The 19,307-nt window shown below is 35.8% G+C and overlaps 1 protein-coding gene across 4 annotated transcripts in view; it reads left to right on the top strand.

Moving 5' to 3' along the window:
* Window positions 1–18,561, top strand: part of LOC138691536 (zinc finger protein 664-like) — a 36,065-nt gene extending 17,504 nt beyond the window's left edge. Inside the window, exons 1-4 of one of the 4 annotated variants that reach the window (XM_069813575.1) lie at window positions 2,608–2,821; window positions 10,428–10,565; window positions 13,014–13,087; window positions 15,703–18,561. In XM_069813575.1, the coding sequence (XP_069669676.1) occupies window positions 2,705–2,821; window positions 10,428–10,565; window positions 13,014–13,087; window positions 15,703–16,474 (1,101 nt within the window). In that variant the 5' untranslated portion in view covers window positions 2,608–2,704 and the 3' untranslated portion in view covers window positions 16,475–18,561. Of the gene's footprint in view, window positions 1–2,607; window positions 2,822–10,427; window positions 10,566–13,008; window positions 13,088–15,702 lie in introns of those variants that run through there. The other 3 variants (XM_069813572.1, XM_069813573.1, XM_069813574.1) reach the window with 3 other exon arrangements.
* The last annotated feature ends 746 nt before the right edge of the window (window positions 18,562–19,307 follow it).

Genomic DNA, 19,307 nt, shown 5'->3' with positions numbered 1-19,307 from the left:
TTAATTATTATGTTGCATGCTAAGAGGTTATTTGTAGTTTTAATAATTGCAGTTTTCAAAAGTTGTCTGTGTTAATTCCAATTTTAAATGAATTTTTCTCAATAACTTAATTATTGGATTTTTTTTTTTTAATTTTCGCCACTACCTTTCCGATATTTTACTCCTATTAGTTACATATGTCGTCTCTCTTGAAATCACCTGGTGAGCACTGAATTACATGATTTCATATTAGGTTAGATTAACTGTAAGGTCATTAAATTTGTGACGAAGTCAAAAAATTATTTATTTTTCTTCTGCCGAATACATTCATCCGTGTTTAGGTGCTTTGCTTTGGTTGCATTGAGTATAGCTTGTCATTTAATATCTGGGCTATATTTAGTGACAGTAATAAAAACATAGGCCTACAGCTGTTATAAAACGTAAAGTTTTGTGTGTATTTTACTTTTCTCTTATTAACATAGTCTTAATATGTAACTCAATTCACAATAATACTAACTTCATCACAGTCTTTTCCTACAACATCCGAGCCACGCCCCTTTGTTTTGACTAACCAAAATATGGTGGACCAATGTTCAATTGTCTTCAACTTTCAGAAGTCTTTAGCCTCTCTATAGTATCTAGCTCGTTGATTTTTAGTATTATTAGTTTTCACGCATTGTATTCTTCACCTGACATAATTAGGAACATTAAATCCAGACGTTTGAAATGGGCACGGCATGTAGCACGTATGGGCGAATCCAGAAATACATATAGAGTGGGGAGGCTGGAGGGGAAAAAGACCTTTAGGGAGGCTGAGACGTAGATGGGAATGTAATATTAAAATGGATTTGATGGAGGTGGGATATAATAGAGACTGGATTAATCTTGCTCAGGATAGGGACCAATAGCGAGCTTATAATATATTATGAGGGCGGCAATGAACCTCCGGATTCCTTAAAAGCCAGCAAGTAAGTATTATTAGTTTTCTGCGAATATTGCTGATTAAAAGATTCAAGATAGAGCATCCACCCTCCACTGTAAACGAATATTGCACACTTGTATCACTGCCAATGTCAATTACCTTGGAGAAATTGCGTAGAATTTTTAGTGTGGAATAGTGGAAATCGGATGTGCTCACTTTCAGAGTTGTATGTATGACTACCCGACTCGCCCCAATTACATATTCTTACTTGAATACCAAATTTGTCCTGCGTGAATGAAGAACACCGCCTTAGTTCCTAAATGTTCTGTACTTTGAGAGAGAGAATAAAGATAATTTCAGTGTCGCCAACACCTCTCACATAATAATAGGGGCGAATGTGACACATTAGAACACATTGAATCTATCATCTAGGCCCTTCACGGGGTGTAGCGCCACGGATTATTATTAAGAACAGCTCCACAACAGTAGCTTAACATTACTATGAAAACCTATTTAAAGTTTAGTATAACGAATTTATTAATGACATTATATTCCTTTCAGGATATATATATATATATATATATATATATATATATATATATATAGAGAGAGAGAGAGAGAGAGAGAGAAGGACAAGCAAGAATTTTCGGTCATGGACCCTGGTTTGATATTACTCAGATGCTAGATAACTGTAACACTTGATAAAGCGTCATAAATTGACCAAGTAGAAAAAACAAATGGATTATAAAATGAAGTTATTCAGGAAGGAGCAAGGAAAACGTATACCAGGAATGAGGTGTAAACAATTGAACGCTCTTTCAGATATAAGCATAAAATTATAGTTGTGATATTTGAAATTTCAAAGTGTCGGCAGCTGGAACGTAGGGTGAAATTTGAAATGCAATTAAGCCTGGTTTGTGACTTCCCCCTCAATATCTATATTGGCGTGTTTTTTTTTTTTTCAATTTAAATAATTAGTTATTGAGACTGTCAAGTTTTGAAATTGAAGTCCTGTATGTGATTTCTGCAAATATAAATTTCTGAGATGTTTATATATATTTGCCATTTAAATATTTAAAAAAACCGATAATGGATTGAATAAATAATGTAAATGGAAAGACTGTACAAACATGCCTCCTTCCCTACACACTTAACCTGACCTGTCACATAATATTACACACCTAGCCTACAACTTGTAAATGTATGATTTTGAATTCCCAATTTTAGAAAAAGGCCTGTTTTGTGTTTGAAAACTTCACTCATTTCGGGGGACGACCTGGTTTCTCGTTCCTAAGTACAGATGCCTCAAACTAGCAAGCTGTCTCGTTCGCGCAGGCGCATACAGCACTTCTCCCCTACCACTGTCCGCCTACTGCTGTGCACTGTGGACTAGAACGGTACAGCTCAGTTCTAATAACAGTTGAGAAGGCTGCATAGGGAGGGTACATCTTGAATACATTGTCAAGAGGTCAACTTTTCAGATATATGACTATACCTGGGTATCGGAGTCTAGGTGGGCCCCCTCCATTAGCTCTACTACTTCCCCTCTCCAGGCAGCTTCCTAGTTTGAGGCATCTGTATAGGTCGTAGGTTCTCCTTCTGGCATCTGATTGGTCCTAATGATCTTCATCTCAATATTGATGTTGACACGTTTTATGAAGATTTTTGTACCGTTTTAATTTCATTAGATGCAATAAATGAAAATGATTTGGAAAGGGATTTAGTCAGCCGTGACCTGACCGTATAATATAATGGAGGTAGTGCAGGAAACAATTTAACGACCGTCAGACATAGACCTACGAAATGATGTCTTATTACTCCGAGGAATATGTGGGCCAGGGACATGCCTTCACATCTGAGGTGAAATTTGAGGAAGATCCCGTGCCAATATCGTCCGTTGTATTGAAACGTGAACCTGAGGTGAGTAAAGCATAAGGAATGCACTGCTTGTTCTTCAAGTATTTACCTTATATTTTGATTCTAAGGACATTACCTCTTTACAACAGTATTTGAAGTGCCTTGCACTCTATGATACAGATAGAATATATATCATCAATATTTACTATTGCAAGTTCTATCATGTTGCAGAGAAATCTATTGTTGAATTGTTACTTGGTTTCATGTTTCAAGTTTGAAAACGAAATTTTCTAGTTACACTTACTTGTTATGTTGCCAAGCTACACGTTTTCACAGTGTAGTTGATAATGTGTTGTTATACTTATGGACTCGATTTTCTTTTGTTATCTCTGTATTTTTGTCTAAAATTCTCAATCTGTGCGGTCTTTTACGGTTTCAAATGATTAATTTTGTTTTAGGTCTACTTGCACATCTTAGCGCAATTGCTTCATAAAGATTTAGGGTATCAAACCGAAATATAACAACTCTTACTGCATTTCTCAGTTCTGAATCATACTGATAGAAACTATCGATGAAGATGTGTTCCGAGTTGTTAAAATGTTAAGTTTATTTATACACGCTTTAAAATCTATGTAATATCGGATGTGTATGATATTTGGGTATATCAGTAGTTCGTGAACTGTTGTGATTACATTTCTATTTACGTATAATTACATTCATTTGGACGTCATTTTAATTTTATTAATGCGTAGCCATACCCGTGCACTTTGCTGCACTTATTACAAATAATTAAGTAGTACCCATGTATTTTAAAATAAAGTTTTGTTATTGCTTAGTGAATAATTAGCTAGACCAATTATTGTTGATACTTCAGTTAACCAGGTACTGTCCGTTACTCAGAAGAAGACGAGCGGAAAGAATGTGACCTTTTTGACTATCGCTGTTGATTATTATAAACATCGCTCAGATAAGCATCCCAGTAGCCATGTTATTACTGGTACAGGAAACATGATTAACAATGCGTTTGGAAATTAAAGCTAAGTTGAACAGAAAGAGACCTAATGTTTCCGCTTACTGCAGTACAAATATTGCTCGTTTTGGCGTACTTTATCTGTTCACATCCCTTCCTCCTCAGTCCGCTCTGTCTTCTCCTGAGTCACCGACAGTAGTCCTAAGTAGGCTATGTCTCGTACAGGGTACTTTAATTTCGTAACATTATCAGGTATCAATAAGTACAAAATATAACAAATAGATGACTCACGCAATTTTCTACTGACATCAGATATGTATATCGATAATAATGCAATATTAATTTATCAGCATTTTTTTTTATTTTTGTTATTATTAAATATTCACTAAAAGCACCATCTTTATGGCTGCATGGGACTAGTTACCAGGATAATTTTTTTTTTTTAGGTTTCCTTCAACCCCCCCCAATATGAGCAAATGCTGTGTAACTTTCGGTGCTGGATCTCGGACTCCTTTCACCGACATTATCAACTTCATCTCATTTATACGCTAAATAACTTTAGATGTTGATAAAGCGTGGTAAAATAACGAACTATAAAACACTCAGGAGTTATCCTGATTACTTATAGCCATTGTCCATCTAGAGAATTGGTACTCTCTAGAAATTACAAGAGAAACAACCTCTGTCGGAGAGCCACGCCAAATTTCACAGTATCCAAACTGGATAACACGCAGCCTTATTACATTTATGGATAAACACATTCATTACTGATTACTGTCATTGATTTTATATTAATAGTTATCTGTTTTAGGCATATATTGTTATTGTTCGCGTTGGCTTCCGCGGCTGGTGTACATGGTGTGTGGATAAGCTTCAGGGCTTCTACCGCGTTGTCTTTGTGTTGGTGGCTGACGTTTCGACCGCTGTGTTGTGGTCATCTTCAGAGCAGTTGTTGGGTAAGGAAATATCGAAAAAATCGAAAAAGAGAGGAGAATTGGCAGGACAAATTTAAAAGGTACGCAAAACGCGTCCTTGCAAGGGGTTGGGGGCTGTAAGAAACTAAATATGTGAACTCCAAGCCTGTTGGCCACTAGTCTCACTCCGGTTTACGCTGCTCCACTGAAGGAGTTCTAGAAAATTTTGAAGGGGAAAAGCCGAAAATGGACGTAACCTCTTAGGTATAGGTCGCGCCAGGGATTTTGGCAGATGGATTTTCTTAATGTGAACTGGAGAGCGAGTTCCTCTCCGCTGCAAGATCGGCTGTTATCTCTGTCGCAGTGGAATGGGTAGGACATAAGAGTAAACATGCACGCCCCCCCGAGTATTTGTGCACTCTGGACAGTCACCTCCAAAAACTAAACAAATATTACAGTAGTCTATATGTGGCTTTGGTATTCCCAAGAAACTTGTTCGATTAATTAAAATGTGTCTCAGTGAAACTTACAGCAGAGTACTTATAGGCCAGTTTCTATCTGATGCTTTTCCAATTCACTGCGGGCTAAAGCAAGGAAATGCACTATCACCTTTACTTTTTAACGACGCTCTAGAATATGCCTTTAGGAAAGTTCAGGATAACAGAGAGGGTTTGGAATTGAACGGGTTACATCAGCTTTTTGTCTATGCGAATGACGTGAATATGTTAGGAAAAACTCCACAAACGATTAGGGAAAACACGGAAATTTTACTTGAAGCAAATAAAGCGATAGGTTTGGTAGTAAATCCCGAAAGACAAAGTATATTATTATGTCTCGTGACCAGAATATTGTACTAAATGGAAATATAATCTGTTTTATATATACATATATATATATATATATATATATATATATATATATATATATATATATATATGGAAATATTTTAATCCTTAGTCAATAGATAAGACTGAGTTTTACGAAATACGAACATTAAGGGATGGAAAATGGGAGGCAGTAATGATCAAAATAATTATACCGATTTATTTTTTTTTAACCAGCAGACATGCAGCCTTTAAATTTAAAACAGAGATTCACTCATAAAATTGGGTTAGACTATTCATCTCATCTCTCAGAATTGTTTCTAAAATGTATAAGGAAAGTAAAAAAATTCAAATTCATGTAGGCTACTCCCTTGAAATAACTTCAGTTTTTTTTTTTTCTTTTTTTTTTTTTTTACTTCCGAGCAGAGAGGAGAGAGAAAGAAGTCGACGATTTTAAAAATTCACTAAACTATTTTTAACTAGAGACGTAAAATTTAAAATGAAGGTTACTCTCTACAATATTGGTTAAACATTCTTAGATTTTTTAAATACCATATCGTAAGGTACTGATGAAAAGGCAGAAGGGAGGAGAAATCTCATGTCATTCGATCTCGGTGAAAGTCGATATCTGGGGATCTTTGCGATCACAGAATACGAATAAGGTATTATTTAGTCCGACTTTGTCCCTAAAGTGGTGGAGAGGGACAAAAATGGGTGAAAAATTAAATTAGATATCTTAGGAGTTTTCGAGACGAAAATTACGAATAATACAATTTGTGCGAAGTCAATATGGCAGTTTTAGTACTATGAATTATATTTAAAAACAAATTAAACATCGGATATCGCACAGGTAACACATGTACAGTATTTAAGGGGGTATGTAACACCTTTTGATAGTAGGCCTATACATTTAGTAAAATCCAAAGTGTAATTTCTACATATTCTGAATGAATGTTGTGCTGGAATTTAGTATAGTCATCAGCCAATACCTCTAGATTAATAAACAACTTTTTAGAATCTATAAAATACAGTATTTATTGTGAATGGTAATTATATTTTTCAATTGGTGCAATTTGTGCAGGGAAAATTGGTTTCGCCGATATTTTGTACGATTTCGAATATTTTAAAATGCTTTCTTCTCTGTTTTATTCACAATGTGCGTGTGAAGAAATTATTGCCCTTGTAATATCCATTACAATCCTATTTATTATACTCTTATTTAAATCTAACTTCCGCAGCATGCAATTTTACCCAATTAACCAAATTATATTTTGATTCTTAAGAAGAATCGTAATTTTATTAACTTGAATTGTCGCACCACCAGTAGACGAGCCCTAGATTATTACTGGACTAATCTTGTATAATGATCTGATAAGGGTAGGATTATATATATATATATATATATATATATATATATATATATATATATATATGCGCAATGCAGTGCTTTTTCCTTTTAATTAAGAATTAATTTAATTTAGAAAATGTGGGAGACGTATTGTAAAATCATTGCGAACGGAAGTCATTTACATTTATTAAAGGTATTCTTTGATTAGGACTGTACCGTGGTGTGTTTCATAATAAGGATAATTGATATGAGCTGCTGTTATGAAAATATGAACGACTCAGAATGTTATCGCATCTCATTCTCGCAGCTTACACAAACAATATTGGCTCGCCTACTGGAAATGTCATCGAGGTCACTTGCCAAAATCGGTGCCTCCGACTATACCACATATTGGAGGGGACGGAATGTGATCAGACCTCAACCGGATTGGACAACGTAGGACCAATGAGATGCCAGAAGGAGAACCTACGACTTATACTTAGGAACGAGAAACCAGGTCGCCACATGTACGCGGCGCCCCCCCCCCCTTCATTCGGACATCGGGCACGGTATCAAGGTCACTCTCTCGGACCTTATGAGGGCTAGTGTTTAATATGAATACTCCCCTTCATACAGACCTCAACCGGATTGGACAACATAGGACAAATGAGATGCCAGAAGGACAACCTACGACCTATCACCGCAAGTACTCCCCCCATGGAGACTACTATATATATACGAGCTCGCAGACTATTTCCTTATCCAACAACTGCTCTGAAGATGATCACAACACAGCGGTCAAAACGTCAGCCACCAACACCAAGACAACGCGGTAGAAGCCCTGAAGCTTATCCACACACCATATATTATTATTATTGTTATTATTATTATTATCATCATCATCATTATTATTATTATTATTATTATTATTATTATTATTATTATTATTACTACTACTACATAATTTTGAGATAACGTACAGTTATGTAGATTACTGCTGTGAAGTTGAAGGTCAAACTTTGCTACTCTCCTGTACAATTTTGTCAATACGACCTGGTTGATTTGGTGACAGATATCATCAGCAGGTTTCCAAGTTCACATTGGTCAGACAAGATCCATGTTTATCATTGATGAACTTTATCTTGCTGAAAGTCAATTCACAAATATACGTTGACCCAAAAAGACACAACATTTTATATGCACACGATACCAAGTTTTGGAACTATTTTTTCTAGAACTGTATTCCAAAACTATTAATACTGAATTTGTTTTTTGTTTCTCTTGAAAAACACCTTCTAGTTCTGAACCTGCTGGAGATCAAAAAGTTCATTTTTGAGATTTCTAATCTCAAGGCCAAAAATTGACAACCCAGTTACATCTGCTGCCGTTACTGACTAGGGAATTTCGACTACTCGAAATGGGTTTCGAAACTTTCGAAAATCTCAAATCTCGCGCTGAAATCATGGCGTAGTTCAGTGAGCAATAATTCTATGAAGAGTTGCAGTACTTACCTGCTGTCTTCGTCCAGTGTATATCAGGGTGTGAATCACTGATATGAATGTTGATACCCTTCTCGTAATGAAAGAAGCCACCACAATCGGGACATTTCGCCTCCAGCTTTGTTCACCACAGTTTGATTTATAAACTACAGAAATGGATTGATTCAGCGATATTCAATGAGGAAAGAAAGAAATGATTATCCTAAACTCGTACACAACAACAGTTAGGAAAATAAAAGAGCATACAGCATAGTTTACGAAGATAAACTGTATAGAAATCAATATTAATGTACGAAAATCTAAACTTTATGCAAAATCGGAAAAATTAAATATTCTAGATCTAAATTGGTAGGAAAACCAAAGCAAGTTGTAAATTAGGGTGTCTCCATGTACTGGGGGATTGAGTAACAGATTGCAAGAATTAAACAACAAATAGAGTATGCTCTACTGAACATTTTGGGATATTATGGAACTTGAGGTCTGTAAACCCAGATTAAGGCGATCATGTCAGTTTCGCTGTAAATATCAAGGTAGGGATTGCGAAAAGAATTTGCTAAGTAGTTCAATGGAAGTAAAGCACGAATTGGAGCTTTTAGTTTTCCAACAGCTTCACTTGATACACAAGGGATTTCTAGCCATGCAGTAGAGTCAACGAAAAGATATTAATTATGACGTGGTGACAACAAAACAATCCAGAATCTTGTTACTTCTTTTACAAACCTATGCAAATTTTGGGGTTAATACAACTCGAACTTGAAAACATGCTACAACATATGCACAGTAATATTTTATATGCAGGAATGATAGAATTAAGCAAAAAATTTATAGGGTTAATATTTCGTGTTCATCATCACACATTTATAATAGGGTTCCCAGACCCCTTTGATTTGATTACCTCGTTGGGTTTTTCCGGGGTTTTCCCCAACCAAAAGGCAAATGCCGGGTAATATTTTGGCGAATCCTCGGACCTCACCTCATCTCACTACATCTCGGCAAAATATTGTAAAAAAATTGCACAAAATTGTAAAAATTGTAGCAAATTACTAAATTGTAGAACTGTATAAATTTGTAAAAATTGTAATTGTAATATTGTAAAATTTTGACTTGTTCCACATCTTAAAGCTTCATTGCTCATGTAAGATCTATGGAATAAAATAAATGAATGAATGAACGTCCCGCAAAATACGGGATCGTCCCGTTTTTTACTATTGCGTCCCGTTGTCCCTAGAAAAGTCATGGGGGCAGCTTTCCGTCTCGTATTTTAGAGTTCTAAACTAAGAAAAAGTGTCTATTGTATATTACAAATGACAAATATCACACTTCATCATTGCATTGCAGATGGGCTATTATGAAACAATTATTGCGAGTTATTAATTTCTCAAGGTGGCAACACCAAAGTACTGAAGGAGAACTCTCAAATCTGAAGAGGGTAATGGAGTTCATTATGTGTATCCCTGGAACAAATTCGTGTGTCGGAAGATTATTTTCTCGCTTGAACGCTCTATGGACTGATGAGAAAAATAGTTCCTAAAAACAGTAAAATCAATGCTTATTGTAAAATCATTCTACAGTGAGGATTGTTTTGCTTTTCGTGATGTGATTCTTCAAAATAAACAATTGTTAAGTGAAATTAATTCTTCAGAGAAATGTTGAAGGATAAGGCGGTTTGATTTCTAAGATTATTATCACGTGAGTAGAGTATTTTGTAGCTATTTCTACAATAACTTAGTAAAAGCAATTTGAAGGCAACTTACATAAAGAAGCTTAATCTTAATGCAAATATGCTCCGTCACAATTTTGTTTACTATTTGCTTACTTACTCTTAGTTAGTAAAGTGTTTGTGTAGTAAAAGTTACTACACACACACTTTGAAAGATTGACATATTTGATGGGTGCGCATACTTGTCCCGTATTTTTGTCCAGTATGTCTGGAAATCCTAGTTTATAACGTATAATATTGTTTTTGCATGACAAAATTTGCTTTTGCATATGAATCCTATCCTTATTCATCATAATGTTGCGGGTTGTAGTCTAGCTATGGCATAAAACACACAGAGAGCAGCTTGTAACGTTAGAAGTCGTCTTCTAACACCCTGTAATAAATTGGTCATTTAAGACGTTTGATTGTACTGCAGGAACGGAATTTCTTGGATCCGCGTGTGACTGGTATAAAGGAGGAATATGAGGACCAGAGCTCTGATCTCATATCTGACATAAAAGTTGAAGAAGATCCGGTGCCAATTTCGTTCCCTGTGGTCAAACGAGAACCAGAGGTGAGTGGAACACAAGGAATGCACTTTTTGTACTTCTTCCAGTGTTTATCTTGTATTTTGATAAAAACTGATATTGCCTCTTTACAAAAGTACATGCAATACCTTTCACTCTGTGACAGAGACAACAAAATCTCATCACTCTAATGTTGATCCGTTATCTCGTTTTATGTTTAAATATGAGATCGAAATTTCTTGTTACACTCACACTCTTAATGGTTGCCAAGAAACACATTCTCACAGTGTGTTTGAAAATACTGTCACACTGTTTTGTTACGCCGCGGGGTTTTATTGCCCGCGCAGTTAGTGTGTTTCCCGCCTGCTTCCACTAACGAACGCCGCGCCATAGAGTAACAGTTGCGAATTAGTTTATCATCTGCACTCGTGCGTGAAGGTTGAATGAGTCGTGTTGTGTTGCATGTGTGTGTGTTCGGCGTTGTTGCAATGCGATTTTCATTGCGTGAACGTGTGCATATGTTTACTACGTACATAAAATATAGAAAATCTTGTTCGAGAACACGACAGAACTTCCATAACAAATTTCCAAATAGACCCGTGCCTAATGCCACTACAAGAAGGTTAGCCAAAAAATTCAGACAGTCAGGTTCAGTAAATGATAATAAAATACGGAGGAGACATATTCTTACAGAAGAAATATTAGACGGGGTAGAACATAGATTAGATCACACCCCGCAAAAATAAGGTTGATATGAAAAACTCGCATACAATAAATTTGCTTAAAAACTATATAAGAGCTGAAATCGAATCAATCAGTTAAGCAGAATTCCCAAAGTAATTAACAATATCATAAGAAGGTGCCAACAGTGTGTAGCAGTTGGTGGGGGACTTTTTTCAATACCTACTTTGAGCTGAGTAGGTACAAATTCCTATATTAAATGTTTCAGTGCCGAGTGACCTGGTGGTCGCTTGGCCGCAGGTAAGCTCCTAGCGGCGGGCGACTGCTAAATGAAAACCACGCAGCTAAACAAAACTCTGTCACTGTATGTCATACTTGAGAACAAGCGATGTTCTTGTTTTCTCTGTGTCTTTGCCAAAAAATCTCAATACCTTTTACAGTTTTCAAATAATTGATTTTGCTTTAGATGTAGGTACAAACATTATCACTTGTCTTCATTTGTTTTTCACCCATTGTTTTTAAGCATTTATGATTTCCAGTATGTCCTTTGCAGAACGTTATGTTGCCCTTAGAGGAAAAATATTTTGACAATTTAAGATAAATTATGGAGCTTATTTTGAGTGAATTACAGAATAGCTTCTAAATTTTCCTTACTCTCCTGATACATACTGACAGCTACAGCATACATGAAATCAATTGTTTGTTTAATTTACTGTTATTTTAATAGTGAAGTGCATTTAATATTAATACGGGTAGAGAAACATAAAGTAAAAACCACAATATGTCAGTTTTTAAATGACTAGACATAAAGAGTTCCAGTTTTCTTCGGTGATGTGTCGTGCTTAAGAACATTCTTCCTGTTTGTTTTCCCCGTGTTTCTGTCTAAAATTCTCAATCTTTTTTACATTTTCCAAATAACTGAATTTACTTTAGATGTGGGTACAAACATTATCACCTTTCTTCATTCCTTTTTCACACTTTAAGTATTTATGTATTTGTAGTATATCCTTTGTAGGACATTATGTTGCCCATAGAGGAAAGATATTTTGTAACTTTACGTTAAATTATGGGACTTTCTTAGAGTGGATTCTAAATTTTGGAAATTAGTCTGATGCATTCGAACAGGAACATCATGCATGAAACTGTTGTTCATTTTATTTACTCTTATTCTGTCTGTGAAGTGCATTTACTTTCAATACAGTTTAGAGCAGTGGTTCTCAAACTTTATGAAAGTGCGACCCACCTTTGGTCGAGACTTTCTTTAGCGACCCTGGCCGTACTGGTAGTAAATCACATTCGAAATATATAAATCCTTGTAAGATCGAAAATAATTATAATTTTACTCAATATCAGTGGATACCACCCAAAATTTGACCAAATTGAATGATATATGGAGCAACAATTACATGAAATGTTTGGTAAGCATCATTTCTAGTACTTCTCGCCATTACCACCATGGCGCTGTGGTAATGGTTCAATACAAAGTTGTAAATTCTATTAAAGGAAGGACACTGCAAACTCGTATTTTCAGCAAAATTTTCGTTATATGAAAGCACTCTTTATCACACGGAAGATGGCTTTCTTGGAGTAACGTGTTGAAACGAGTTTTACAGTTAAAGGTTGAAAAACGGTGTTCTATAAGGAAAACAATTACCCCATGAAATATCTGCCCTAGGAATAGTCATCTGTTAACTAAACTTCTAGTGGCCTAATACGACTTATATGCACTTCTGTGGCATACAGAATCGTTTCAGGTTTGTTCATGTAAATTGTGCTATCTTTCTGTTTTATTTGCTCTGTGTTTGGAAGAGCAGAGTGACTTGGACACAGTGAATGAGGAGCCAAGGGTGGAAGGAACAGCAGAGGACAACGAGATTTTCACGGAATGGTGAGTGTGGTGTGCGAGTTTATGTAGAGAGTTCATTGGGTTTGAAACATCCCTTCGTTAACTGGCTAGAAGCAGCTTCAGAATGGCTGTATCTATGAACTACCACCAACAGATTGCGTGCGTGTAAGTATAGGGATGCGCTTTGCATGTGCAATTTTTTTTTTTCCATTGTATAAATATTGATGATTTACGTAGTGTAATGGTATTTTAAAAGCTCTTAAAAATAGCTTTATATATGCCAAATTATTGTTGTATTCCACTATGTAGGCCTAATAACTAGGGAAAGCTTTTGGACTTCAATCAGTTTCCGAAAGATGCTTACAGCTAGCTCAAACCTGGTGAGGTGTCTGTGCATTGTTGTGTAGTGCAAGATCTCTAGATGTTGCTGTTTTCGACGGACCTTGATGTAGTGATTTGACAAAGTGATTGGTAATTAGGACATTCGTGTCACATGTTCTTTTGTTTATTATTCTCCACTACTTAAAAAAATTAATCAAAATATTTAAACCATATTAATTAGAGCAGTATGGAAATGTATGAATCAAACGTGTATAAGTATTCCAATTACTTTATACTCGTATTTCGTGTGTTATTGTGGACTGAAAACTGCCGACGTTCCAAACTTCCAATCGGTTGGTAGCAGTCATTAATTTAATTCTTAAGTAATGGTGAATTTGTGCAGTGTAACGATGTACATTCACAGTTCATGTGTGTTGTACAGTTTTCATAATAAACAATTTTTCTTTTCCTTCACGGCATAGTTCTGTAGCAGGTTGTGTGGTATCAGTGAATTATATTTTCTTTGTTTCGGGCCGTTTTGATATTTACTATGAGTGAAAAAAGAAAATTAAGTGGGGCCAGGTTCTTAAAATAGGAAAACAGCGAGTTGAAAGAAATAAAGAGAAATTTGTAAAAGTGCCGAACATTAGTACATATTTTAATTTTGGGTCTCAAAAACCACAACATACTTTGAAGAACCGTCGTCCATAACATCCAAAGCTATCCGAAACTAATGTTTCGCCAAAGCAGTATAGTAAAGGAATTATCGAAGAGTAGTATAATATAAAGTCGAAATGTCAAAACGAAAAGACAACGATATAAAAAGACACATTTACAGACGATGAGTGCCGCGAGAATGGCTAGTGTATTCCGAAAGCAGGGGTGCGGTTATTTGAGAGTCTTGTAGGCTAGTCGGTGAAAACAAGCCTCACTTCTCAAATTCCGGGTTCATTGAATGGAAGACTGCAAATGTGCGTGTTAGTGAGCACCAAAACTCATCTCAACACGGAACTGCCATAATTCCACTTCTATCTAGAGCGACTCCACACCTGTGGAGTAACGGTTAGCGCGTCTGGACCCGAAACCAGATGGCCCGGGTTCGATTCCCGGTCGGAGCAAGTTACCTGGTTGAGAATTTTTCCGGGATTTTCCCTTAACCCAATATTAGCAAATGCTGGATAATTTTCGGTGTTGGACCTCGGATACGTTTCACCAGCATCATCGTTTTCATCCCATTCAGACGCTAAATGGCCTAAGATGTTGATAAAGCGTTGTAATATAACTTACAAGAACATCTAGAGCGAAAATTGTAGAAAGGGTGTAGAGAAAACTGCTTAAATATTTTCAGTCGCGTAAAAATATTGGCTGAATATTCTTCAAAGAATTGCTGCCATTGTGCAATTTCACGCAGCTCAAGCACTTTCACTGCGTGCATCTGATGAAGAATTTGGTTCAGCAAATATTGGTAACTTCATACATTCTTTGCAAATAATTGCGGAGTTTGATGGTTTTTAGCTACAGATATTGCACTGCATGGCAACAATGGAAAAATTAACTTAATTTGAAGGTGAGAAAATAAACTATATATTAACGTTGTATAAGGCATAAAAATAAACCACAACAGAAGTTATACACCATTGAAATCCGAATTGGGAAGCAATCGCACAAACTAGGACATTCATGTCCAAAAACGATAAAGCAATGGTAAATTACTATTCTTTGTACGTTACTCTTCGATTAATGGTAATACTCATAAAATATATATATATATATATATATATATATATATATATATAATTCTTTCAATTGAGAATGTAAATTGTTATTATTCTCGCATGTTTATCAAAAACATCTTTTCTTGTATTTAATATGAAAAATGACCTACTCACTGATTTATTTTGAAGGGCTAATACTATTTTTATTCTTCTCTATTATATCCATATTATTTAATTCTATAAATTATTTATCATGTAACATGTAAACATAATTTCACTTGCTTTTAAGGACATGGAAACATTAATTTCTTACGTTTAATTATATATAGAATAAAATAGAGTAACCCTACGTGGCAGGCGACTTTAGACAGAGAGATTTCTCAGTAGAAAGAACAACCAACTAAGAGTTGGCAATCATGGTATCTTCCACATAAAATTGTTCTATAGGTTAAGACTAGAATGTTGAGACAATTTTGATATTTCCAACGTAACTCATAATTTATTTATAGCATTGTATATCTAATGGTAACGTTTCTTCTGGTGAAATAGGTTCCTTTAGGTTTGACGTATAATGTACATTTGTTGCAACTGTTCTATTGACTGATAGTATGTTTTCGTCAGGATTGCAGCTACCAAAGAGAGGTCTGTATCATCAGAATTCCACAGTATTGCACATGAAGAGAACGAGACCGTGTGTGAGATTCCCAAGAATTCAGATTCCTCACGAAAACATGCACAAACTCATGAAGTTAAGAAGCAATTGCAATTCGAAATGTCGAAAGAATGTGTCTCCAGTCCGGCAAAATCGACGACGCATTTACGTGAGCATGTAGTCAAGAATGCTTACGAATGCGATATTTGTGGTAGAAGTTTTTCGAAGTCGAGTAGAGTAAAAAGACATGAACTTCTGCACTCAGGAGAAAAACCCTTCAGGTGTGATGTTTGTGGTGTTTCTCAGCTTCCAGTGACCTTAGAAGGCATGAACGCCTGCACATTGGTGAGAAACCTTTCAAATGTGATGTTTGCAGTAAGTGTTTTACGCAGTCAAGTCATCTCAGAATCCATGAACGCCTTCACACAGGCGAAAAACCTTTCAAATGTGATGTTTGTGGTAAGTGTTTCTCGGTATCAAGTAGTCTTAAAAGGCATGAACTCTTGCACATTGGTGAGACACCTTTCAAATGCGATGTTTGTGGTAAGTGTTTCTCGGTGTCGAATCGTCTTAGAAGGCATGAATTCGTCCACATTAGTGACAAACCTTTCAAATGCGATGATTGTGGTAAATGTTTTTCGGTGTCGAGCCATCTTAAAAGGCATGAACTCGTGCACACAGGCGAGAAACCTTTCAAATGTAAAGTTTGCGGTAAGTGTTTTTCGCAGTCGAGTCACCTAAGAAGCCATGAACGCCTTCACACAGGCGAGAAAACTTTCAAATGTGATGTTTGTGGTAAGTGTTTCTCGATGTCGACTCATCTTAGAAGGCATGAACTCGTGCACCTTGGTGAGAAACCATTGAAATCCGGTGTTTCTTGGAGTTTACGCTAAAAAGCGATGCACGTGTGCACAGTGGCGAGATAACCGTCGAACCTGATTTTTTTTTTCAATCCAGTGGCTGGAAAAACAAACTCCGGCACACAGACGAGGAACCTTTCAAATGTAATTATCCTCGTCTATCTCGGCGACGAGCAATGTAAAGAGCCATCAACACCTGCACACAATCGCGATATCTTTCAAAAGCGATGATCGTGAGAAGTGTTTTTCGATGTGAGTTATATAAGAAAGCATGAACAACTCCACGCAGTCGACAAGCCTTCTAAATGTAATTCCTGTCAAAATGATTTTGCTGTCTAACTTAATTACTCTTGTACAGGGTAGGATGGATGCAAACACGATTAATTCCAGTTTCATCATTTATTTGCGAGAAATTGCAGAATACACGATTTTAGAAGCTATATTGTTTTATCATTCGTCTCTTTTTCCAAATGAACGACCATTTTTGTGAATCGAAGCCAAAGCAATGCAGAGCGATGAACATCAATGCAGATCACTGTAGCCAGTGCTGAACTGTGACTGGATTGCAGTATAAATTACTAGAAGTGAAGCTTTAATGAATGCAGCAATTTTCTGCCACATTTGATATAATAACTCGGGTAATTCATCATATATGTGGCAAGCCCTGTTCTTTCCAGCTCAAAGTCTGCTGATGCCACTAAAGGCTGCTGGAGGAAATATTGTTCAAGTTCAATTTCTTCCTGAAAACCACTCTTTGTCCACTATTCAAAATCGTCGATGGTTGTGAAAATAATTTCTACGGATTTATCCTTCTTTATTCTGATTCACTGACCTTTCGAGATCAGAAGTTCATTTGTTACAAGAATGTCTTGAGAATCAGTTTTAAAATCATAGAACTCGAATCGGATACTTCCAACGTTTAGATGGTCAATTTTTTATTAATCAGTCATTACTTTAATTGTGAAGTCAGATATTTTTGGTCAATTTCATCAGTAAATTGCATGGCTGTGAGGTAGAACTATAAGAACAATAACATCCTATTCTTTATACATCTTGATTACTTACCTTAAATGTCACGATTTGGTAAATTTCTTATGTGAACAATTTCCTGTATTAAATGAAACTATTATTTACTAGGAAGTTTTATTTGAAATTGAACGAAGTTAATAATTTTCTCATTGAATCACGCATCTCTTTCCTGGCAGAGTTCATATAGCCTTTCCCTATCTTTGCCTTTTTTTTATTGGTTATGTGCACTATCATTTATTTTGCAATAAAATCACGATACCAGTACAAAATAAGTTGTAATGTTTACAAATATCCTGAAAGTGAATAGGATGATCTAAATAGTACAGACATTCAGTGGTGTTAAACCTGAAAGCATTGCTTCCTAATAGCACTTTATTATATCTGATAACAGTGATGTTCCTAGCCATGTCTTTTGATACAAATTGGAAATATTCCCAGGCCCCATGTTACTTGGCCCGTTGCGTATTTAAATAATGGTTGTTTCGTTTACTTCCACTGACTCATAAAATTGTTAATTATTAATAAATGTTCATATAATTTTTATATCTTTATTGTTAACTGTTTCCGTATTATCAATTACTTGAAGTATTGAAAGAGCGAAATATTACACACTTTATTTCTTGTTTATCTTGCATAATTTTTTGTTGTGTAAAATAGATGGTCGGACTTTATTGTAGACGTCGCGAACGTTTTTGTAACCTACATGGTGGTTATGTTTGATTAATGTGATATAGTCTCCATTTTATTTAGAAATTTTATGAAAATCACAGTCTTTTTTTCTGTCGTCATGGCTTTTTATATTATGTTGTGATATGTGATGTATGGAAGTTTTCTTGATAAAATAATACTTTTGGACTTGGTGGGCCTAGCCCTCTAAAATAATGTGAATTTGTATAGGTACATTATTTCATTTCACTCCCATGAAATTTCTTACAAAAATGGCGACTGTATCCAAAATGTTCGCATTACCTTACAAAATCATCAATGACATCACGTTCCTTACATCGATTCTTTCAAATTAACTAACATTCATTGCTATGTGTGGATCTCATTATTTCCATAAGAACTCTTTGATGTCAGTCAATAAGATACCATCACAAGTCTTCATATCAGCCTGTCCTTTTATAATGTATTTAAGATATGGAAAAGAGCAGAGGGCTACAGATTGCAATTAACTCCTCAATTATACATAATAAACTCATTGCTTTCACATACATCTTTAAACTCAGTGGTGTAAAGACCAATTCGAACACCTGAAATCAGCAAATGCTACCTTTCTTACATAGTTTTTCTAGTTGTAATGGATGTGATAAGATGGAACCCAGTTTGACTCAATAGCTGTAGCCTATAATCATGTGCTAACGCTGACGCAATGGAGGTAAGACTTCCAGTGGGCAATGGTTACGTTATACTCTTTTCATACTAATACTTACTTACTTACTTACTTACAAATGGCTTTTAAGGAACCCGAAGGTTCATTGCCGCCCTCACATAAGCCCGCCAGCGGTCCCTATCCTGTGCAAGATTAATCCAGTTTCTATCATCATACCCCACCTCCCTCAAATCCATTTTAATATTATCCTCCCATCTACGTCTCGGCCTCCCTAAAGGTCTTTTTCCCTCCGGTCTCCCAACTAACACTCTATATGCATTTCTGGATTCGCCCATACGTGCTACATGCCCTG

The sequence above is a fragment of the Periplaneta americana genome, chromosome 16 (genome assembly GCF_040183065.1).
Source record: "Periplaneta americana isolate PAMFEO1 chromosome 16, P.americana_PAMFEO1_priV1, whole genome shotgun sequence".
Taxonomy (NCBI): Eukaryota; Metazoa; Arthropoda; class Insecta; order Blattodea; family Blattidae; genus Periplaneta; species Periplaneta americana.
Note: the sequence above shows the minus strand (reverse complement) of the source record. Positions and strands in the feature narration are given on the sequence as shown.